The sequence below is a fragment of the Lynx canadensis genome, chromosome B4 (assembly GCF_007474595.2).
Source record: "Lynx canadensis isolate LIC74 chromosome B4, mLynCan4.pri.v2, whole genome shotgun sequence".
Classification (NCBI taxonomy): Eukaryota; Metazoa; Chordata; class Mammalia; order Carnivora; family Felidae; genus Lynx; species Lynx canadensis.
The window spans coordinates 76987511-77009397 of NC_044309.1; the positions used below are offsets into that span (position 1 = coordinate 76987511).

The 21887-nt window shown below is 43.2% G+C and overlaps 2 protein-coding genes across 5 annotated transcripts in view; both read left to right on the forward strand.

Annotated features, from left to right (window-relative positions):
• Nucleotides 1–18041, forward strand: part of DIP2B (disco interacting protein 2 homolog B) — a 228027-nt gene extending 209986 nt beyond the window's left edge. For all 4 annotated transcript variants that reach the window (XM_030322585.1, XM_030322587.1, XM_030322588.1 and 1 more), the window contains 10 exons: nt 255–364; nt 852–982; nt 2603–2771; nt 3801–3971; nt 4992–5053; nt 6246–6303; nt 8331–8405; nt 9886–10063; nt 11888–12011; nt 13906–18041. In XM_030322585.1, the coding sequence (XP_030178445.1) occupies nt 255–364; nt 852–982; nt 2603–2771; nt 3801–3971; nt 4992–5053; nt 6246–6303; nt 8331–8405; nt 9886–10063; nt 11888–12011; nt 13906–14158 (1331 nt within the window). In that variant the 3' untranslated portion in view covers nt 14159–18041. The remainder of the gene's footprint in view (nt 1–254; nt 365–851; nt 983–2602; nt 2772–3800; nt 3972–4991; nt 5054–6245; nt 6304–8330; nt 8406–9885; nt 10064–11887; nt 12012–13905) is intronic.
• Nucleotides 18042–20862: 2821 nt separating this feature from the next.
• Nucleotides 20863–21809, forward strand: LOC115518701 (proteasome subunit alpha type-6-like; the record flags this gene model as incomplete). Its single annotated transcript, XM_032593781.1, is given in 2 exon segments — nt 20863–21455; nt 21457–21809. Coding segments are annotated over 2 exon segments (756 nt in total), but the record flags the coding sequence as incomplete, so codon positions are not given.
• Nucleotides 21810–21887: the final 78 nt, after the last annotated feature.

A 21887-nucleotide genomic window follows, 5' to 3' on the forward strand; every position in this document is an offset into this window, starting at 1 on the left:
CACTTGCCTTCTAGTAAATACATTTACCTGATGTAGATTTGCTTGTTTATATTACCTACTGGTGTCCTCAACCTCAACCTACCTCTAGGAGTGACATACATGAACTGTTCAGTTAAATACGAGAAGCCAAAGCCTTAGCAGATCCCAGAAGCTGTATTTGTCCGTAGCAGAGCTGTAGAAAGCCAGTTGAAGAGCAATGATACTCACTTTCCAGTGGGTCTGATTGACATCAGTTTTTTTTCTTTTCATTGCAGATGACTTACCCAGGAAAAGGTTACCTCAGCTGTATAAACCACCCACTCCTGAGATGTTGGCATATCTTGATTTTAGTGTGTCCACAACCGGCATGCTTACAGGAGTGAAGGTAAAGTAGTCTGAATATGTACTCACTCACTCTCTGGATGCTGGTAAAATGCCAGGGCTGCAAAAATAGAGATGACCACTGCCACAGGGACTTCAGATGTGGAGGCCAACTGGCCTCCAGAGACCAGAGACCAGTAGGCGGAGGATCAAAGGTCCCTGCTATATTTAAATAAAAGCATTGGCTCTTCCGGAATAAGTTATCCCGAGGAATTTATGTTACGAAGTGTTCTAAACCTGGCCTAGAAGCTAATAGATAATAAGAGTCACAGTTAAAGCCAGTATGAAGCCATAGATTCGTATTTCATAGAACTCGGTATTGACTAAGGAACAAGAATATGTTAGACTTAGATAGGCTTTTTGAAACAATGAAAAATGTACATCATTTGGAGGGGTTTGGGGGAAATTAAAATTTTTCAGAACTGTCATTAGAGATTTTTTCTGCCTGTGGGATGCCAGTTCCATCCTGTTCCATGTTCCCTACTTTCCAGATGTCCCACTCTGCAGTCAATGCTCTTTGTAGAGCCGTCAAGCTCCAGTGTGAGTTGTATTCTTCTCGGCAGATCGCCATCTGCCTTGACCCTTACTGTGGACTTGGCTTTGCACTCTGGTGTCTCTGCAGGTAGGAATGGAAGAGCAAAGAAGGACTGAGTGGGGATGTCTTTGGGGCTATAACCATCTCATCCTTCCTTCTGCTCCCTTAATTTGGTAATGTTTCAATAAAATGCTGATGTTTCCAGAATGTGTACACCTAAATAGGATCTCCAAAGTTCATTTAGTTTTGTTTATACTCCCTTTCTTTCTTGTCTGTTAGTTTTATGCCTCATACTTTTGTATGTCAGTGATCTTATTACTTGCTCTCTGCTCCATCCTGTAATCCTCATTTTAGAAGCAGAGCCAAGTAGAAGAGTGATACTTGGGTGAAATATGTCATGCTTTGACAGCCAGAACGCACCCCCTAGGTTTGGCAGGAAGGAATATAATGAGATTGGATGACAGCGTGTGGCTGGAAAGTGGCATGCCTGTCCTGGCCAGATTGTGTCTTATGGAATAGCAGATCCCCACTCCTCCCAGGGAACCGTACCTCAGCCCTGCATTTTCATCTCCCCGGTGGACATCTCCATGAATGCTTCACAGACACCTGCAACTTGGCATTCTTGTGTGTCCTCATCTTTGTTAGGATGGGACCATTCACCTTAGGGGCACCTAGATAATGCCCACTAGGAACGTGGGCATTGTCTTCAACTGTATGTCTCACATCCAATTAAGTGTCCTGTCCTTTGTGGCTCAGTTGTTCTTAAACCTATTTGTACATAAGAATCACGTAGGGGTCTTTAAAAAGGCAAGTTAATGGGCCTTCTCCAGACTTACTAACTTAGATCTCCAGAGGTAGCAACCACAATTTCCTGTATTTTATAAATACAGGATTCTTGGGCTCCTCGGGATTCGGATCTATACACAGGTTTAAGAAGTTGAGGATTCATGGCAGTAGATTATACATATAATATGTGACTCTGTCATTCCTTTCTTTTTATCCTGGCTGCACTGTTGGGATTCAAGCCCTCATCATCTCTCACTTGTTGTAACCGTCTCTGTCATCAGTGTCTGTGTCTCCAGTCTCTCTCCATGGTGCTAATTTTGCCCCAGCTTAAAGCTGCAGCGACTGCCTGCTGGGTAAAGTCTCAACTCCTTCATACAATAATTATACTTTTTTTACAGTTTGGCCCCAACCCTGCTGGCCAGACTTCGCACCACTCCCTCATGCATCCTATGCTATAGGATTTCATACCAGGATGCTATTTCTGATGACTTTAAACACACCATATACATACATCTGGGCTTCTTTTCCTTTGCATATGCTGTTCCCCTGCCTGGAATGCTCTCACCATCACCCCCATTTCCTCCAGCCACTGTCAGATTCTTGGTCATTCTTTAGGCCCCAGCTCAAGTGATGCCTACTCAGCGAAACATCCCCTGCCCCAGCTTTCCTGATTTGAATGACTTGCTCTTTGTTTTATGATCTTCACATCTCAGTTACTGTCCATGCCACAGTCTGCTTTATTTTAGTTATTGTATCTTGTGAGGTGGACAGGAACAAGGTTGACTCTTCAACCTTTATGTCTAATATGACCCTACACTGCCCTTCCTGCTCAGTAAATATTTGTTGAGTGGATGGTGTTGTAAAACATCGAGATATCTAGGATGAATTGATAATGTCAGCTGCTGCCTTTTTTCATTACAGTGTCTATTCAGGTCACCAGTCCATCTTAATTCCTCCTATGGAGTTAGAAAACAACCTTTTCCTCTGGCTCTCCACTGTCAACCAATACAAAATAAGGGACACTTTCTGCTCCTATTCAGTAATGGAGCTCTGCACCAAAGGGCTTGGAAACCAAGTGGAGGTGCTAAAGGTAAGAAGCAACTCCAAGTAGCCAGTCCAGGGAGGTTTTATAGAAATGGGCCAGTCATGATGATACCTAAGTAGGGGTTAACAGGCGTATCTGCCTGTTCTTTGCTAGCCAGTCAATATTTTGTAAACCTCAGGAAGTTTATTTCTTCCCTTTTCTAATGTAATGCACTCTTTCAAAGTTGAATCTTACTCTTCCTTTATGGAGAAGAAGGTGAAACGAGTCGGGAAGCTGAATGAAAATGACTTCATGTAAAGGTGAAAGACAATTGGGACCTCCAATAGGACTTTTTCCAAAAGAATTTGCAACCTCAGAATATTAGAGATTGGAGACTGCCCCAAAGATAAGGGTCAACTCGTTTATGTTTGTATCCAGGGATGATACATCTGACCGGCATAGGAGAGAGTTCAAAAACACTGACTTTTATTTAATAAAGAATTATGACCCTAAGAAGGAAAAAAAAGAGATAAGATTTGGGGCGCCTGGGTGGCTCAGGCGGTTAAGCATCCGACTTCGGCTCAAGTCATGATTTCATGGTTCATGAGTTCGAGCCCTGCATCGGGCTCTATGCTGACAGCCTGGAGCCTGCTTCGGATTCTGTGTCTCCTCTCTCTCTGTCCCTCCCCCATTCACACTCTGTCTCTCAAAAATAAACATTAAAAAAGAGAGAGAGAGGTAAGATTTGATCTCCAGTGTGCTAGATTTCTTTTTCTCTCAGTACCACCTCTCCATTTTGAAATAGACATCTAAAGCACAGAAATGGGGAGGTATAAAAATGAATTGCTGAAGAACCTAAGATTCTTAGATAAAAGCAGAAAGAATTAGAGAATGAACAGATTTACCAGTGGGTAGTGATTTTAGTGGAATGCCTTGGCGTTTCTAAAAATTTTTGTCTTTTCTCTGGGTGTCTTGAGGTGAGAAGACACAGTTCCTTGAGTTTTCCTGACCAAAGAGATAGAGCAATGGCCCTACCTACTCAGTTCTTTTCCTGATCCTACTAACTTGAGCTCCTGTGCCATTGGCGTCTTACAGACCAGAGGAATCAACCTCTCCTGCATCCGAACGTGTGTGGTTGTGGCCGAGGAGCGGCCCCGCATTGCCCTCCAGCAGTCCTTCTCCAAGCTCTTCAAAGACATTGGTCTGTCCCCTCGGGCTGTCAGCACCACTTTTGGATCAAGAGTCAATGTAGCGATATGTTTACAGGTGACTTTCATGAAATCTTCCTTGATAACAAATGGAGGAGAAGTGTGTGGTGCCCCACAGCAGAGGCTTCAAAGCCAGACAGCCTGGCATGAGCCCAGTTACACTTACTTGCTCTGGGACTGCAAGTTTATCATTTGGATTTCACTCTGCCTCATTTGCTCACCTGTAGGATGAAGATAATAGTATTGTTCTTCACGGGGATCATTCTGTAGAATCAATGAGTTACTAGGTGCACACGCTTGGAGCCATGCCCAGCAATTGAGCACCAATATAAATGTTTACTCTAGTACTTTAATGGTACATGATGATGAATCAAGAAGATTTTTGAGTCTTATTTGAGTTTTATTAATATCTTACCTTCTGTTTTTCTGTCTCCTCCTTTTTTTTTTTTTTTTTAAACAAAGGAAGCACAAATAAACCTGTATTCTTTCCTCCAGCCAGATGGCAACTTTGCCATGTTACTCTTGGTGGGTAAATAACAGAAAAGAACTAAGTCTGATTTTATGTAGCTTGGAGGCTAATGTGGTAAATATAGGCATGGACAAGAGTGAGAGTAAAGGAAGATGGCATACTGGGGTGGGTGCTTTCAGGGCTTCTGTGACCACAGGCAAGTGACTTTCAAGTAGCCTGATCATGATGGAGCCCCATCACTGTCCACTTGGGCCAGTGTTAGTTTTGCGAATCCCATGGATGCTGGCCTGTGTCATCTCTGCCTGGAGTCCAGGGATGAGGATCCTCCTCAGCCTGCTAACCTTTCAGGGTTGTTCTAGCCCTTGTGACCGGGCCCCTGGCCTACTCTCTCAGGGGAGGGAGGGAGAGAAACACGAGGCCATGAGCCTCTTTCAGGTTTTGACTGCAAACCCACCTCATCTGGTTGAAGAGAGGGTGAGCTTTCAAAATAGAGTTTGGATTTTTCATGTAAATGGCTAAATTATCTGTTTCTTGATTTGAGAATGTAAAATATGGAAATCAATTCATTTAAATTTTAAGTGAACAATACATTGGTTTATTTTTCTTTAGGGAACCTCAGGGCCTGATCCAACTACTGTATATGTAGATCTGAAATCATTGAGACATGACAGGTACAGTATATTTATTATGTTCACTCCCTATTTGAGCGCTTTTTTTTTTTTTAAGTTCATTTACTTATCTATTTTGAGAGAGACAGAGACAGCTCAAGTGGGAGAGGGGGAAAGAGAGGAGGGGAGCAAGAGAGAGAGCGAGAGCGAGAGAGAGAGAGAGAGAGAGAGAGAGAGAGAGAATCCCAAGCGGGCTCCACACTGTCAGCACAGAACCCGATGCGGGGCTCAAACTCACTGTGAGATCATGACCTGAGCTGAAACCAAGAGTCAGACACCCAACTGACTGAGCCACCCAGGCACCCCTCTATTGGAGCTTCTAGGCATAAAAAATTCTGAGCCTCAAGAAAGCCAGCACTTTTCCCTCATTCCTTTTGTTTGTATCTTCCAGGGAGGGTTGGGAAGAGGGAAGGAATTAGTTTTTATTAATACCTGATTAAGATTTATATTTGTAGGGAGAAAGTTTTATCACGGTTGCTGCGCTGTTCGTTAATATTTAAATGTAACACTTCGTTCCTGTCTGTGTAAAAATGTTTTGTAATATTTGATATGAACCAAAATGGATAGACTCTTTCCTCTGGGAGTTTAAAAATAAAAGGTGAAACAGACAAGATAAATGAGGCAGAGTAGAGTTTTTGAAACAACACTTTATCCAAACCCCGGGAATAAAAGCCTTCTTCCTCATCAGCTTATAGGCTTTTAGCTCTATCCCATGGAGTCCCAAAGGGCTCTGGGACATTTTTCCCAGGTCCCACTGACTTTGGCTGTGTTCACTGATGTCCCCGTGACCCTGACCCAGCCTGCACAGGTAGATCATCTCTCTAGTGCAGTGTTCCTCAGCCTGGGGGGGTTTTGCCCTCCAGAGGACATTTGACAATGTAGACGGTTTGGGTTGTCACAACAAGGGAGTTGCTACTGACATCTAGTGGGTAGAGGCCTGGGGTGTTGCTAACTATCCTGTAATGCACAAGATAGATAGCCCCTCACAAAAAATTATAGTCGAACATTCTCTGACCCAAAATGTTAATACCGAGTTTGAGAAACTGTTCTAGCATAAGGAGAGACAAAATAGAGGTCTCAGGAGGGCAGTATATAGAATATATAGCTGTAGTAGACGTGGGGCAGCCATTTTTTTAAAGATAGATATATATATATGCACACACATATCTATAAATTAAATATTGTTCTTCTACAGGGTTCGTCTTGTGGAAAGGGGTGCCCCTCAGAGTTTACTCCTCTCAGAGTCTGGAAAGGTAATTTGTTCTGTTAACCACTGGAAGGTGGTCTCCCGGGGAAGTGGTTCATTTTAAAGAACACTGAAGCTATATAATAGATTAGTACCCGGGGAAAAACTTAATTGAAATCTGGAGATGATTCAATAATTTTAACTCCACTAAGACTTTGAAATTCGTATGGGTACATAGATATGAAGAATTCTGGGTTCGAACTTTCTTAATTTCCACAGATTTTTTTGTTTCTTAATTTACCTCCAAGTTAGTTAGCATACAGTGCAACAATGATTTCAGGAGTAGGTTCCTTAATGCCCCTTACCCATTTAGCCCATCCCCCCTCCCACAACCCCTCCAGCAACCCTCTGTTTGTTCTCCATATTTAAGAGTCTCCTATGTTTTGTCCCCCTCCCTGTTTTTATATTATTTTTGCTTCCCTTCCCTTGTGTTCATCCACGGATTTTTTTTAATCCAACTGACGTGTTATTCTTACTTGACAAATTAGTAAAATTCACTGTTCGTTATATTCAAGGTGGAGAGATGAACAAGAGGCAACTCTATTTTTGTCAATGTTACGAGGAGAAAAATAGGGGGAGTAGTGAGGTGTGGTTGGAGATCAGGGAAGACATACATGTATTTAAAATTGAGAGAGAAATCAAAATGACGAAGAGATTACAGATATATAGAGTGAGTGTCTATGGGGATAAGATTTCTTAGATTAGAATGATGCTTTAAAATGTTCAAGGAGGGACACAGTTATTGTCTTAGTCCATTTGGGCCACTGTCACAGAATACCATAGACTGGGTGGCATATAAATAACAGAAACTTCTCACAGTTCTGGGGACTGGGAAGTCCAGGATCAAGGCACCATCAAATTCTGGTGAGGGACTTTTGGTTGATAGGTGGCCGTCTTGTTGCTGTATTATCACACATGATGGAAGGCTGCAACTCCTAATACCATCACATTGAGGATCTGGGTAGATTACATGCAACCCAACATAGGAATTTTGAAGGGACACAGCATTAAGTCTGGAGCAGTTCTGAACAATTTACTAAGGGTGATCAGACATCAGCCTAAGCTATCAAGTTTCTCACCCTTTTGAAGACATAGCGATGATGCCTCAGAATTCCTTCTAGTAATTCTGAAAGGCAGAGGGGGAAATTATAAAGAAAGAAAGGAATCCTGCATAACCTATCAAGCAGCGGATCAAGCCCACGAGGTGCTCACTCCAGTTTCTCTCTTCCATTTAACCTCTTTGGAGTGGAGTTGGGTTGATCTTACCATCTTGTCAGATCTCCATCTGCCTCAGCTAGTGGTTGGGAGCCTCAGAAGCTTTTGCACAGTGCCTGGCCCAGACCCGCATAAACAATCTGTTCTCTTCCTTCCTTGAGGTCTTAGGTGTATGAGACCAGATAATCACTGTAGCACTTCTCAACTAACCTCATACTCTAGAAACCCACGATGAAAAAGGAGGTTTAAGGGACAGAATATGGGTAACCAGAGAAGCTGTGAGCCATTCTCATAGCCAACACCTGTTCTTCCTTTTCTCTCCTGAGGGAGATCCCAAGCATGTGATGTCTCTCATGATCCCAGGGTCAGGATCCATTCTCCTGCTACGCTGCCACCGTCCTTTCTTATTCTTCAAGTTCCTCTAACTGGCTTTCACTGTAGATCAGAGCCAAGCCTCTTGGACAGTCCCTCCCTGCTGCCCTTTCTGCTTTAAGGGGTTTTACTGCAGTCACACCAGTGAACAGAATAGATCATGAGAAGGAGCAGTCACATGAGTACAGATCCTTAGTCTATGGTTCTGGCTGCAATTTCTCAACCCTTTGAAGAGAAGGTAGACCAGTTGGTTCCCTGGTTTATTTTTGAGGATGAATCTTATTGTATCTCTAGTCTCCACTGAGGACAGTCCAGGGAGCATCACATCAATTAGCCCCTGTCTTTGTGCACTCCCTCACCTCACTAGAAGAGGGGTGGGGGGGTGACTGCATTTCCTAGGGATCACTAGCTTTGATTTAGTCTTTGTGTTTTCCCTTTGATTCTCAGATTTTACCTGGAGTGAAAGTGGTTATTGTTAATCCTGAGACCAAAGGGCCTGTAGGAGACTCTCACCTTGGAGAGGTATGTGTCATTTTTATCTTTACTCTGAAAAGTCGGCAGTAAAGACTTTAGGGTTCATATTCGAGAAGTCAGTGAAACTGTGGATTTAGCTTTTCCTCCACTGTGAATTTTCGTCTTTTAAAGAGTTTCCATCTTTCTCCGTAAGGCTCGAGACTAAAAAGAGGGAGGTTGAGACCAGGATGCAGAGAAGATTTAGGCACCCAGATTAGAACTACTCCCAGATTTCTCCACTGACATTCCCTTAGCTGAAAAGGAAAATGGCAAATCCTATTTGCCAAATAGAACAAATCCTATCTGTTCTCACCTATTAAGTAGTAGAACTGAAAGGAGCCACAAATACTAAATTTTTTTAATTCATGGAAATTTTTTTAAGTTTATTTATTTTGAGAGAGAGTGAGGGAGCATGAGTGGAGAAGGGGCAGAGAGAGGGAGGGAGGGAGAGAATCCCCAGCTGACTCCATGCTATTTGTGCAGAGCTCCATCTCACAAACCGTGAGATCATAACCTGAGCCAAAACCAAAGTCAGATGCTTCACCAACTGAGCCACCTAGGTGCCCCTAAAATTCATTAAAATTTTATATTCTATTCTAAAATGTATCTTTGTATTAGTATAAAGACTCTTTTTTGTAAAGATTTTGTAAAAGCCTTAATTTCTCTTCCCTCAAATATCTGAGGGGCACTGATGTTGCATCCCGTAGTTTACTGGGAGGAGTGTCGGAGGTGCAGGAGCCAGATGGCCTGGGCTTGCCAGTTACCAGCTTCTAACTACTGAGCAAGCTACTTAATCTCTCTGAGCCTCCGTTCTCTCATCCATAAATAATAATTGCACCTATCTCACTTACCTAATGAAATTGTGTGACAGTTAAATACATGAATACCTAGATCTGTTATGCACATGGAACAGTGCCTGTCACATAACGGGTTCTCAGGAAATACTAGTGTTATCATTTTTAGCTCTTGCTATATTTACATTGTAAATTCAAATGCCCTGTAGTGTTTTCCTGAGGGTGTTATACCTGAGTTTCAGAAGCGCAGAAACGATCCCCACTGCGTTTGTGGAGCTCTGAACGTGGTTGAGAAACGAGCCAGCCAGGGAGGCAGTGTACCATTGTGGTTAAGAGCACGGCCTGTACAGCTGTAGCTGCAGCCTGTGTACAGGCTTGGGTGGGAGTCTCGTAGTTTCTGCATCCTCTGCGAGTTCCTTAACTCATTTTTTCATCTGTAAAATAGGAATAATAATAGTATGTAACTGTATTGTCACGTGTGTCATGATTGATGGGGATGAGGCATATAAAGTACTTACCTCTCTGTTTAGCACAGTGGAAACACTTGGTAAGTGTCAGCTGCCTTTCTTGTTGTGTTGTTATTGTTGTTAACATAAAAGTGAGAATTGAAAAAAAAAAAACTGTCCCAAGAGAATTGAATTGATACAGTTCTATGTTCCTGGTGAAATGTGACCTATACCTTTTTCTTGTTGTAGATTTGGGTGAACAGTCCCCACACAGCCAGTGGCTATTACACCATCTATGATAGTGAGACTCTTCAAGCCGATCATTTCAACACTCGCCTCAGTTTTGGGGATGCTGCGCAGACACTCTGGGCTCGGACAGGATACCTTGGTTTTGTCCGCCGGACCGAGCTCACAGCAGCCACTGGAGGTAGCTTCCTCAGCAACGCTTCGCCCTTCAGCCTGCTTTGTGTTTCAGCCAGTGTCTCCGGCTGGCCTTCCTCAGCCTGCCTTTCCGTTGTGGAGTGTGTGTGTTTCATTATTCCCTTCTGCCATTCTTAAACCCATACATGAATTTATATTCATTTGAAGAGTCCCTGGGATGCAGGCGCCAGGGTACCACGGCAGCATCTCTGAACTACGGGGTAGCATGGCCGACGGCCGTGGAGATATGCCTGATGACGACCAAGTGCCCCTGGCAGACCGTGCACCCTCGGCCCCTATGGAGCCGATCCTACCCCTGCACAAGCTCCTAGGACAGGTGTTTCATCTTGTAGCTCTTCTACTCCCACATCCCATTTTGGGAGCAGACGAATCGAGCCTGATCCCTGATGTGGAGGAGCCGTCTTGCTGAAGCGTTCTGTCCCTTTGGCACCTCACGTTAGATACCAGACTGCTTGGCAAGGCTCTGGTGTAGGCAGCCCCCATTACCCTCTCCTTAGTTGATTGTCTTGGCGTCCCTGCTGCCTGCCTTCAGCTCTTCTTCCTGATGCCATTAATGGCCATGTTGAAATGCCCAGCGCTAACTGTGTTGTGCATTTCAAGAACTGATACAAATAACTCACTGGACTTTACAGGCCTGAATTAGAGCCAAGTCCTTTCTCCTAAGCTCCTTGTGCCTGGTCCATAGAGACCAGCAGCCACAGTTTCTTCCGAGTTTCGTGGACAAGAGGAAGTTATCCCTCCCCAGGTCCCTTGGCTTTGAAGCCTACCTCTGTCTGCCATTTGCTTTGTGACCTTGAGCAGTCAAAGTCTTTATGAGCTCTTCTCATATGATGGGAACCCTGTTGGACCTCCTCATCCTTCTCTCCCCAACAGCTTCTAGCACTTTGTTTTGCTCAATTTTTCAGAAATGTTACCTTTTCCTGAAAATATTATATTCAATAGACTTAGCAAAATCATCTCTTGCTTCAAAATGCAATTTCTATATAGACATAAACCATGTAGCCTTACGTATATACAGTGTGTGCATAAAATTTTTTAAAAAAAGGATTTCTTCCAAGTTCCAGCTGGATTACAAGCCTATTAATAACCAGGACTAGTCTCTCCATATTCTGTGATCCTGCTCCTTCTACCTGGACTCCTTGAAGATGTCTGGGGATCACAACACGTGCTCATTTCTTCACCCTCTCAAATCTTCTCCACCCCCCACCCCACCGCTCTCCCAGCCGTCACTGGCTAATTCCTATTTATCCGTAAAAGCTCAGCCTGGTTTCGGCTTTTCTTTCTCGGAAGCCTCGAGCTGAGCTCCGGCGGGGGTGTCCTCTGCTCACCTCAAACCTTATGCCCGCACCGGGCCCACCACATCACAATGGAGTACTTGTTGTGTGTCTGTTTCCCCACTAGACAGTAAGTGTCTTCAGGGCAGGGATTGTGTTTTGTCATCTTTGCTTCCCAGCACTGGGCACAATTCCTGGGACGTAGTAGTGGTAACAGCAGCAGCAACAGCAGCAGCAGCAGCAGTAATAGTAATAATGGCTAATTTTTTTTTTAGCACTTACGATGTACCAGCCATCATGGTAACTCCCTTACATGGACTATCTCATTTAATACTCGCAGCAGCCATTTAGAGTTCTCCCTGTCTCACAGAGGGGGAAACAGGACCGGAGACTACAGTAATTTCCTCAAAGTTAACCCAGCTGGTGAGCGGTGGAGTCAGGGGACACGGCAGGCCTTCTGACCTTGTGTCCTGAACTCCACCATTGCATCGTACTCCTTATGTCTGGTGAACCAAATTTCTCTTTCTTTCTGTCAGAGCGTCATGATGCATTATATGTGGTGGGAGCTCTGGACGAAACGCTGGAGCTGAGAGGATTACGATACCACCCGATCGATATTGAGACCTCAGTGTCCCGGATCCACAGGAGCATTGCCGAATGGTAAATTCCCCTGCACGGAATAGGTTCCCCACCTCAGCGGTAGCGTCCATTAAACTGATCTAAGTAGTCAGCCTTTTGTACCCAATAGCACCTACAGACGTAGAACTCCTAGGGGAGTAAGAAAATAAATGGACCGATTCTTTCCTGTCTTGGTGTGCCATCTGCTGTGGCAGAGGAGGCCGTGGAGACACTGAGACAGGCTCCATAGAACCATCGTGGGGTTGAGTCCTTTCTACAGATAGACTCTTACCTTTGGAAGCGATCAAACTGGTCATCTGCCTCTAGAAAGTGGGTGTGATAAGGTGGAAAGAACCATGACTGGAAGTTCAAAAGACCCAGCTTGAAGGCCCAGCTGTCCCACCAGGCAGCTTTTCTCATGTAAAATACTTTCTCTGCTGTTTCCTAATTATGGTGAAGATCAAATGAGAATGTGCCTCACAAATTGTCAAATGATAAGCAGATGAAAAGCATCATTATTATTTCATCCAACTTCCTTCTCAGTGTAGGAATTTCCCCCACATTCTCCCTGATAAAGGATCATCCCGCCTCCTACTGACTAGAAATTCCTTAAAATTAAAACTCTTTAGTTTTTACCTGGCTTTCATTCTGGATTCTTGATAATACAGAATCTTTACAGTTTCTTTTTCAGGTTTTTTAGTTTTTTCTTAGTGTTTATTTTTGAGAGAGAGAGAGAGGCAGAGCATGAAAGCATGAGCGGGAGAGGGGCAGAGAGAGAGAGAGAGAGGGAGACACAGAATCCCAAGCAGGCTCCAAGCTCTGAGCTGTCAGCACAGAGCCCGATGTGGGACTCGAACCCACACAGTGAGATCATAACCTGAGCCAAAGTCAGACACTTAACAGACAGCCACCCAGGCGCCCTTTTCCACATTTTTAATGTAGTATGTCCTTCCTTGGTTGTTTTTTGTTTTTTGTTTTTTACCTATGCTAAATTGCCACAGTTCTTTTCATGGTTGCTCATACTTTCTAGATGTTTCTTTGTCAGTATTTTCATTCACTTTGCTCAGAGTCTGTCCCCAGACCTGAACAATGCCCGTGAATTATAAGAATAATACAGAGAAGTGAGGTGCCATGATTAACCTCTAATTTTAGACCTTTGACTTTTAATGAAACCAAAGGCTGTGTACCTTTTTTTAATGATGGAATCTGTTTTTTAAAGCCATTTAACACTGCATATCACAAGCCTAACCCAGTAGTCCCACTCAATGTAAGGCAACTTTCTACCTTATGGCACTTTTATGGCATGATGGAAGAGACACCTGTATGGGGCACTTTAAGCTCAGATAAGGACAGGTCCACTCCCTTCCTGTTGGCCCTAAGAATATTATCTTAGTCAAAACTCTTCTGTTGTAAATAACAGAAACTCTGCAAAAAGAAAACAAAAAGACAAAAACTTAAGCAAAAGAGAGAGTTAATGGAAAGAATACCTAGCTACCTCAGAGGTTCCTCAAAGTCTCTCTGGGTCTCAAGAAAGGTAGAAACAAAGGAAGGGAAGGCCATCAGGAATCACTGTCCTCTCACTTTCTAGAGCCATGTGGGCATCCACTTCCATTCTTTCTCTCCCTCCTGAAGAGCCGTTCCCTGTGCTTCTTTGGACACCTGGCTACCGCAGACCTTTCACATGTGGCCAGTTCACGTGACCAGCTGACCAACTTCCAATCTCATTTCCAAACCCCCAAGAGATTGTGGATGGCTCAGCTGATCTACTGTGATCACAGGGGCAAGGCCATATATTACAGACATGGCTGCCAGCCTTCTGGTTGGATCCAAGAGAGAAGGCAATCCTCAGGGAAACGGGGACAGGTTTTGGGCAGGTACTATAAAAGATGACTGGTAAATGGACTGACAGGTTAACTGAATGTCGTTGGAATTTCAGTGCCGTGTTCACGTGGACCAACTTGCTCGTGGTGGTCGTAGAACTGTGTGGCTCTGAACAGGAAGCCCTAGATCTGGTTCCTTTAGTGACAAATGTGGTCCTGGAAGAGCATTACCTCATCGTTGGCGTCGTGGTTGTGGTGGACCCAGGTGTTATCCCCATCAACTCCAGAGGAGAGAAGCAGAGGATGCACCTCCGGGACAGCTTCCTGGCTGACCAGTTAGACCCCATCTACGTGGCTTATAACATGTAACCCACCTTGTGGGGCTTGCAGGGGGCCGTCCTGAAAAACCACAAGGACCAAAGACCGGCGACTAGGAGCAAGCTTTCAAATGATGTGAAATAAGCTGAGATGGTTACATTATACCCTTCATCTCATCCTGTGGGATTCCGCAGTCACAGGACACACAGGCAAGGGCAGTTGTGTGGTAGCAAATGAAAAAAATGTTAACAGCCCATTAGTCATGAGCTTTGACATAGCGTGAGCAGCACGTTACTAAAGCAATTACATGCATGTTGCATTTTTTTCATCTGTTGTAAATACTTGTATTTTTATCTAATGCTGTTTTAGAATTTTGTAAGGGAGTTTAAATGAATTCACACAAAGGGGGTAGTCGGAGTTCCACAGCTCCCCGCTCTGTACTGTATTCTGCTGTTTTACCGTAGCTGGACGTTCTGCGGGTTTTGTTAACATGGATACTCAGCTTACTTTCCGCTGACCCATAAGCAAATCAGATATAACCCACTGAATATGAGAGTTACTCTATATATATACTTCTTGACAGGAAAACATTTTGACCAGTGTTTTAAACATGTAAATAAGACACACACAATTCAGCTAAAAAACTGACACATTGGCTTGTATAGTCCTAACAACTAAAGTAGAAACATTTCTCCTTGGAGAGCATCTCAATGTTCTCTTAATGCAGTGTAATTGAATAGGTAACTAAAAAGTGCAAATCGATCACAGGTTTTGCTGCACATTGTACTATGTCTCTGTTGGCTGATGTGTTTTATAAACTAAAGCTGCCTCTGTTTTCAAAGCTTGCATTCCCAGAATCGGCTTAAGCTTTTAAGAACTCAACCTGTTCCTACAAGCTGAAAATCTCAGTTTAAAAATCAAAATGTTAATGAAAAGGCTAAGCTTCATTAGATCCCACCCTACGCTAAGGAACCACAATAACTCACTGTGGCCCCAGTGTTGAAACTGTGTTTCAAATTTCGAGTGAGATGTAAGAATTTAGGATTTCCTCTTTTTCCAGGCCCATTGTCAACTGCGTCTACAGTTTATACATATAGCTTCTCTTTTCTGAAAACTGAAAAGCGTCCTCTGTTCTTCCAGTTCATGAGGGCAGGGATTTTAGGAACAAGAATGACAGGCTGGGAAGGCACTGGGATCGACAGTCACGTGAAAGCAAAAAGGCGACATAACTCCGTATCTCAAAACTGACTGATTCGGGTTGCCAAGATAGCTAGGCTTACGCTGAAATAGGGGAAGTCTGATGTGTGCAAGAAGCTCTTTTGAAATAACTGTGGTGCCCAGGCCAAGTGGACTGAGCATGGGACTGAATTTGGCCTCTGGCTCGGTTTCCTTTCTTTGGTCTGATACTTCATGTATTTGAATATAGTTGAATTTTATTATTTTTTTCTTACAGAAATATTTTTAAGAATTTAAAAAAAAAAAAAAGAAGCTCCAAGTGAACAGAGTTAACTTGTTAAATCAGAATGGTTCTCTTTGACCCACTCTGGTCTATTGTGTAAATATTTATTTAGACTATTTTAATAATACATATTATTTACCCCACTGTAACATCATGTAAACTAAATATGTTTTTAAACAATTTTTAAGACTTGTAATTACCCTGAAAATAAGGTTTATAATGCAAAGCCCAGACCCTTCACCATGGTGGCACTCCCAGGGGCTGCCCTCAGTCTCGTGGCTCAAAGCCACTTTCTTGCCTCCCTTTTACACAAGCCTCTTTTCCTCCCAGTTCTTTCTCCACTGAGGGCAGACCCCAAGGCATGTTCCAGTTCCAGATCTCTTTTTTGACATTTTGGATGAAATTAGTTTACACATGACGGAAGAGGTTCTAAGATGTACAAAAAAAAGCACTTACGCTGGGACAAGAAAACCCAGTAGACTAGCTACGGTTCGGTTTGCGGAAAAAAACAGCTCGCTTATTTGGAAAGTAATTTTCACCTAAAGTAGTTTTCAGTAACTCACTAAACAAAGCAGGGGATTTCTGAAGATTAAAGAGTTCTATCTCCATAATCCACAAGTTCTAAGAGAAAAATAGGCAGAGTATTATCCTTTGGGTTGCTGTGAAAATTGTCACTATACAACTGTGGGTGTCTGCTAGAATTATAATGGGAGCCACATCTGTCATTTTAAATGTTCTAGTAATCACGTTTTAAAAAGTAAAAGAAACCAGCGAAATTGATTTTAATATATTTTTGTAACCCGGTATATCAAAAATAGTATAATCTCCATGTGGAATCAGTATGAAAAGTGAGATATTTTATTTTCTTTGTTTCCTATTAAGTCTTTGAAATCCAGTGTGTATTAAGCACATTTCAATTCGGACTACCCATACTTCCAGTTTTCGGTAGCCACATGCGGCCAGTGGCTACGATATTGGACAGAAGTGATCTGTACTCATTCTTTCAAATAAGATACTCCATTCCTCTCAGAGTATGGTCAACTCCCAGTTACTTAGGATCTGATTATCTGGATTTGTAGTTCCTCGGACCTCTGCTTTATCTCTAGTTTTTGCTCTCTGCCTTGTGGCTGCTTTATTGATCTTTTGCCTATCCCTCAAAGCCAGAATATGCTAGTGGAAGAAAGAAAGCTGAGCTGTGTCTTTGGGAACTTCACTAGTAACTGTGGTGAAGTGTCCCCTGGAAGGGGAAGAGAGTCCAGTCATTAGCCTAGAGGTGTTTGTGGGGTCATCTGCAGATTTAATGCCTGGTCTGTTACAGACTTGAATAAGAAAACTCCCTCTTGAAGACGCAATGCTTGTGCTCTTTCCACGTCAAGTAGAACCTTTGTGGTAGAAGGTCTTAGGACAGACCCAAAAGGCCATTACTGATAGAAACAGCCTAGCCAAAACTCTGGAACACATTCTGTCTGGGTGTTTACGCCTGTGAAAAAGAAAACTAGATTAATAGCAAGGCCCCATTCCAGTTAAGAGAAATACATTCATCTTAAAGCCTTTGAACCTCTTTCTGCCTCTCAGCAGAAGTAATTGAGGTAGATCAGGAAGGGGCTGCCTCAGGAAAATTCCTAAGCCCAAGGGATTCTTAGAGCTGCACAAATGTCATCTCCTGCATCAGTGAGACCCTGGGAATGACCGGCATGCCAGCGGGCATCAGTGTGAATCCACAGCCTTTATTTACTTCCTGCCTCACAAAGGGCCCCGGTCCAGACCGCCACAACCACCAAGTCCTTTCCTCCTGAAGTTGTGCTGCCTCGGGCTGTTTAGGGACCATTGCCTGTCTGTTGGTAATCCGAGTGTTTCTCCTGTCTTTAGTCCCTGAGCAGTGCTTGCTTAATGCTTTTGTTGAATCAACAAAGGGCCTGAGGCCTTAGGTTTTTTGTTAAGGTCTCTGCCCCAGGCATGGTGCTCAATATCTTGGCCAAATAAATTACTTTCCTTGAATACGCAGCAATCTTTTAGACTAAAGCAATGAGGAGTTATCACCTCACCCTCAAACTCCAACATGACCTATGCCTTAGTGTTGTTGTTTTCGTTGTCTGCTCTGATGTAAAAGCAAGAGTATTTGGAGCAAGAAGCTGCACTGCTCCAGATACACAATAGGCCTTTTCTTTATCATTCATAATAACATTTCTGGTTTAGGTATATGTAGATGGGCCATGTTATTTGTCCACAGGAAGAGAGTGTAAAGATATGAGAATAATTTTTTAGTCCTAAATGATGTTTTGTTTACTTTCTGTCAAGGTATTTACCAGTGTCAAATTCAAACTATAGTACTGTGTAATTATGTATAAAGTTTTTTTATTTATTTGAAATTAGACTAGATATACATTTTTAAATTTAACATCTGGCTGGACAGTGTTCTATTAACTCATTGAATGTGTTTCCTTTGTCTTGTGTTAATAAATATTGATGCCTGATTGTGTTTAATGCTTCACACATTGGGAGGATGGATAAATTGGAATTGATACATCTTAAATTTAACTTCAGGTAGCAAAACCTACAGAGAGCTGGAGTGGTCTAAGGAAAATGAACACAGAGATCCAAAGTTACTGCAAATCACTGCTGTTACCGAAAGACAGATCAAGGAACAAAAGAGAGTCATTTTGAAAACTAAGAAGCCTTTTTCAGGAAAAATTAAAGTTTAGTTTTCCTCCTACCCATGTGGCATTTGGTTAGTTTTAAACTATGGATCATAAATTGTATTTTTTTTTTCCTCATGTGTGACTGGGCTGGATTTCAGCCTTTACTAAAGCAATAAGTCATTTGCTCTTCGTTTCTTGGTTTCAAGAAACTTGATAGGAGCCCATCAAATTGTGCGTATTCTCCAACACTAAAACTGGTCCTTGAACGATTATCCAAGCTATTTAGGCAGCTGGGAACATTCTTTCACCTAACATACATTTACTGAATGCCTACCCATTAGGCCCAAGGCACTGCAATAAGAACCGAAGTTAGAGAAAATTAAGTCCCTGCTTTGGAGGGGATACAGGAAAACAGTACAATATATTAAGGGTTATGAGTAGAGGTGGACAGTGGGAACAGGTAGGACAGACACCCAACCCAATGATGAGGGAGAATAATGAGGAATATACATGCTGACGGAGGTAACCCCTGAACTGAGTTTTGAAGGATGAGACAGCCAGATAAAGACAACAAAGCAGAAAGGCAGAGTTGCATTCTCTGGGAGCTACAATTCGTTATTAGGATGGAGGGTTTGAAGGGGGAAAAGTTACAGATCGTTATCCATGGAGGCTTGATCCAAGGCTAGATCACCAAGGGCCTTGGGTATCATGCTAGGAACTTTGGACTTTTATCCAGGGAGTTAAAGAGCGCCAGTGAGGGATTGATAGCAAGGGGATAACATGCTCAGATTTGCAACCTAGAAAATTATGCTGGTGGGTGGTCACGTAGAAAATGGATTCATGTGCGTAGAGAAAGCCAGGTAAGACCCAAGGCGGGGAGACCAGTCAGGAGGCCTTTGCGGGAACTGCGGTGATCGAGCCAGAGGACTTCAACGAAGGCGGTGACGGGACAGAGACAAGAGGCAACACATGCAAACTTGGGAGACGGTAAGATTTCAACTGCTGGGTATTTCAGGTAAGGAAGGAGGAATCCAAAGCAACTCCTGGGTTTCCGACTTGGGGAGTCAGGTAGATGTGGGGCCATTTACCAAGGTAGGGAACAAAAGGGAAGGAATAGATGTCGGGAAAAAGACGGTGCTCCATTTTGGTCATACTCATTTGAGGGTGCTGTGGCACATGCAAGCGGAGAGGTCTCTGCCTCAGGAGAGCTGTGACCATGAACTAGATATTTGGGAGACATCCATTTAAAAGTGGTAGTTGAAGCCGGGGAAGTGGATGGTATTGCCAAGAAAGATCATGTGGAGGGAGAAAAGGGTCGGTAATGCAGCTATGGGAAACAACAACTACGAAGACGGGCGGAGGAAGAAGGGAGAGCCAATCTCTGGAGAGGTAGCAAAACCAAGAAAGAACATGGGCAAAGAAGTCATAGGGAAGAGTTTTAAAGAGGGAGTGGTCAGCAATGCCAAAAGCTACAACGAGGCTGAGTAAAACCTGAATTGACTAGCATGTGCTCTATCTGGCAACGGAGCAGTCATCGGTGACCTTGGTCTTCGAAGTTTCACTTGCCGCCGTGGGGGGCAGAAGCCAGAAAACTGCTTCAGGAGAGGAGGGAAGTGTGACTGAACGAAGGCTACTCTTCCCAGAAGTTTCTGCCCACAGGAAGGAAAGAGGGAACAGTAGTTCAAAGAGGTGTGTAGGAATCACGGGAGGCTGTTTTAAAAAAGATGGAGGAGAGGCGCCTGGGTGGCTCAGTCGGTTGAGCGTCCGACTTCAGCTCAGGTCACGATCTCGTGGTCCGTGAGTTCGAGCCCCGCGTCGGGCTCTGGGCTGATGGCTCAGAGCCTGGAGCCTGCTTCCGATTCTGTGTCTCCCTCTCTCTCTGCCCCTCCCCCGTTCATGCTCTGTCTCAAAAATAAAGAAATGTTAAAAAAAATTTTTTTTTTTTAAAAGATGGAGGAAATAAAATATTCCTGCATCAGGGGAAAAGAGTCAGTAGAAAGGGAAAAGTTCCAAATACTGCAATGAAGGATAAGACAAAGCAAGGCTATTGAGGAAGCAGGAGGGGCAGGGATTCAGAGTAGGGGTAGAAGGATTAGCCTTTGAGGGGAGGAAGCATTTCCCACCCCCCTACAAGGGTAGAGGCAAGATTCTGATAGTAGGAAGTTGATAGAGGTCTAATGACCTCATTCACTTCTCTGAATCTCCGTTCTCAACCTATGAAGGTGAACACTCCTTTCTGAGATCATTTCTATGAATAAGTATGACACAGCTGACAACACAACATGGAATCTGCAAATAATGGGAATTCCTAAGAAGCAGATCTAAGGGAAATTTATATTAGCTCCATTTGTTAAGAAACAAACACTAAGTTCTATTCAACTAAACAAAGGAAAAGACCCTCTAAGAAGGAAGGAAATAAGGAGGAAAACAAATTAATAAATAGAAAACAAGGGAAATACGGTTCAAGAATTTGATTTCTTAAAAATAACCTAATAAAATGTCAATAATATTTGCACACACACAACTAGTAGGAAACAAAAAATATAACTACAACTCTGGTATTTTTTTTTAATCTTAAGGGATTATTATAATTTTGCCGTAAACTTGAATTTTAAATGAAATGGATCATTTTCGGGGGGCTCAGAGACAGTGCTTGAAATGGTGGGTGCGCCAACATATCCCGTGGTTCCACCACTGGGTTTGATCGCCACGTTACCATTTTTTCACCCGAGGGCCGGCTCTACCAAGTCGAATATGCTTTTAAGGCTATTAACCAGGGTGGCCTTACATCAGTAGCTGTCAGAGGGAAAGACTGGGCAGTAATTGCCACACAGAAGAAAGTACCTGACAAATTATTGGATCCTGGCACAGTGACTCACTTCTTCAAGATCACTGAAAACATTGGCTGTGTGATGACAGGAATGACAGCGGACAGCAGATCCCAGGTACAGAGGGCACGCTATGAGGCAGCTAACTGGAAGTACAGGTATGGCTATGAGATGCCTGTGGACACGCTGTGCCAAAGAATTGCTGCTATTTCTCAGGTCTACACACAGAATGCTGAAATGAGGCCTCTTGGTTGTTGTATGATTTTAATTGGTATAGATGAAGAACAAGACCCTCAGGTGTACAAGTGTGATCCTGCGGGTTACTACTGTGGGTTTAAAGCCACTGCAGCAGGAGTTAAACAAACTGAATCAACCAGCTTCCTTGAAAAAAGAGTCAAAAAGAAATTTGATTGGACATCTGAACACAGTGGAAACTACAATTACACGCCTGTCTACTGTTCTATCAATTGATTTCAAACCTTCAGAAATAGAAGTCGGAGTGGTGACAGTTGAAAATCCTAAATTCAGGATTCTTACAGAAGCAGAGATTGATACTCACCTTGTTGCTCTAGCAGAGAGAGACTAAACATTGTATGTAGTTCGTTTACCAAATCCATGACGCCGCTTGCCTGTGTGTTTGGTAACAACAGACCAACATTATGGAGGCCCCTGGATTGAAAAAGGAACCTCTCCCACTCCTCCCGCCACTGAAGTGGTTAGGACTCTGTATGAATAAAAAAAAAAAAAAAAAAATAGTGCTTTTGGAAAAAAAAAAATGGATACTTTTCTATAAACTATAGAAAATTCATTCAAGAATAAGAGAATCTGAATTTTAACAAATTCACAAGGCAGAG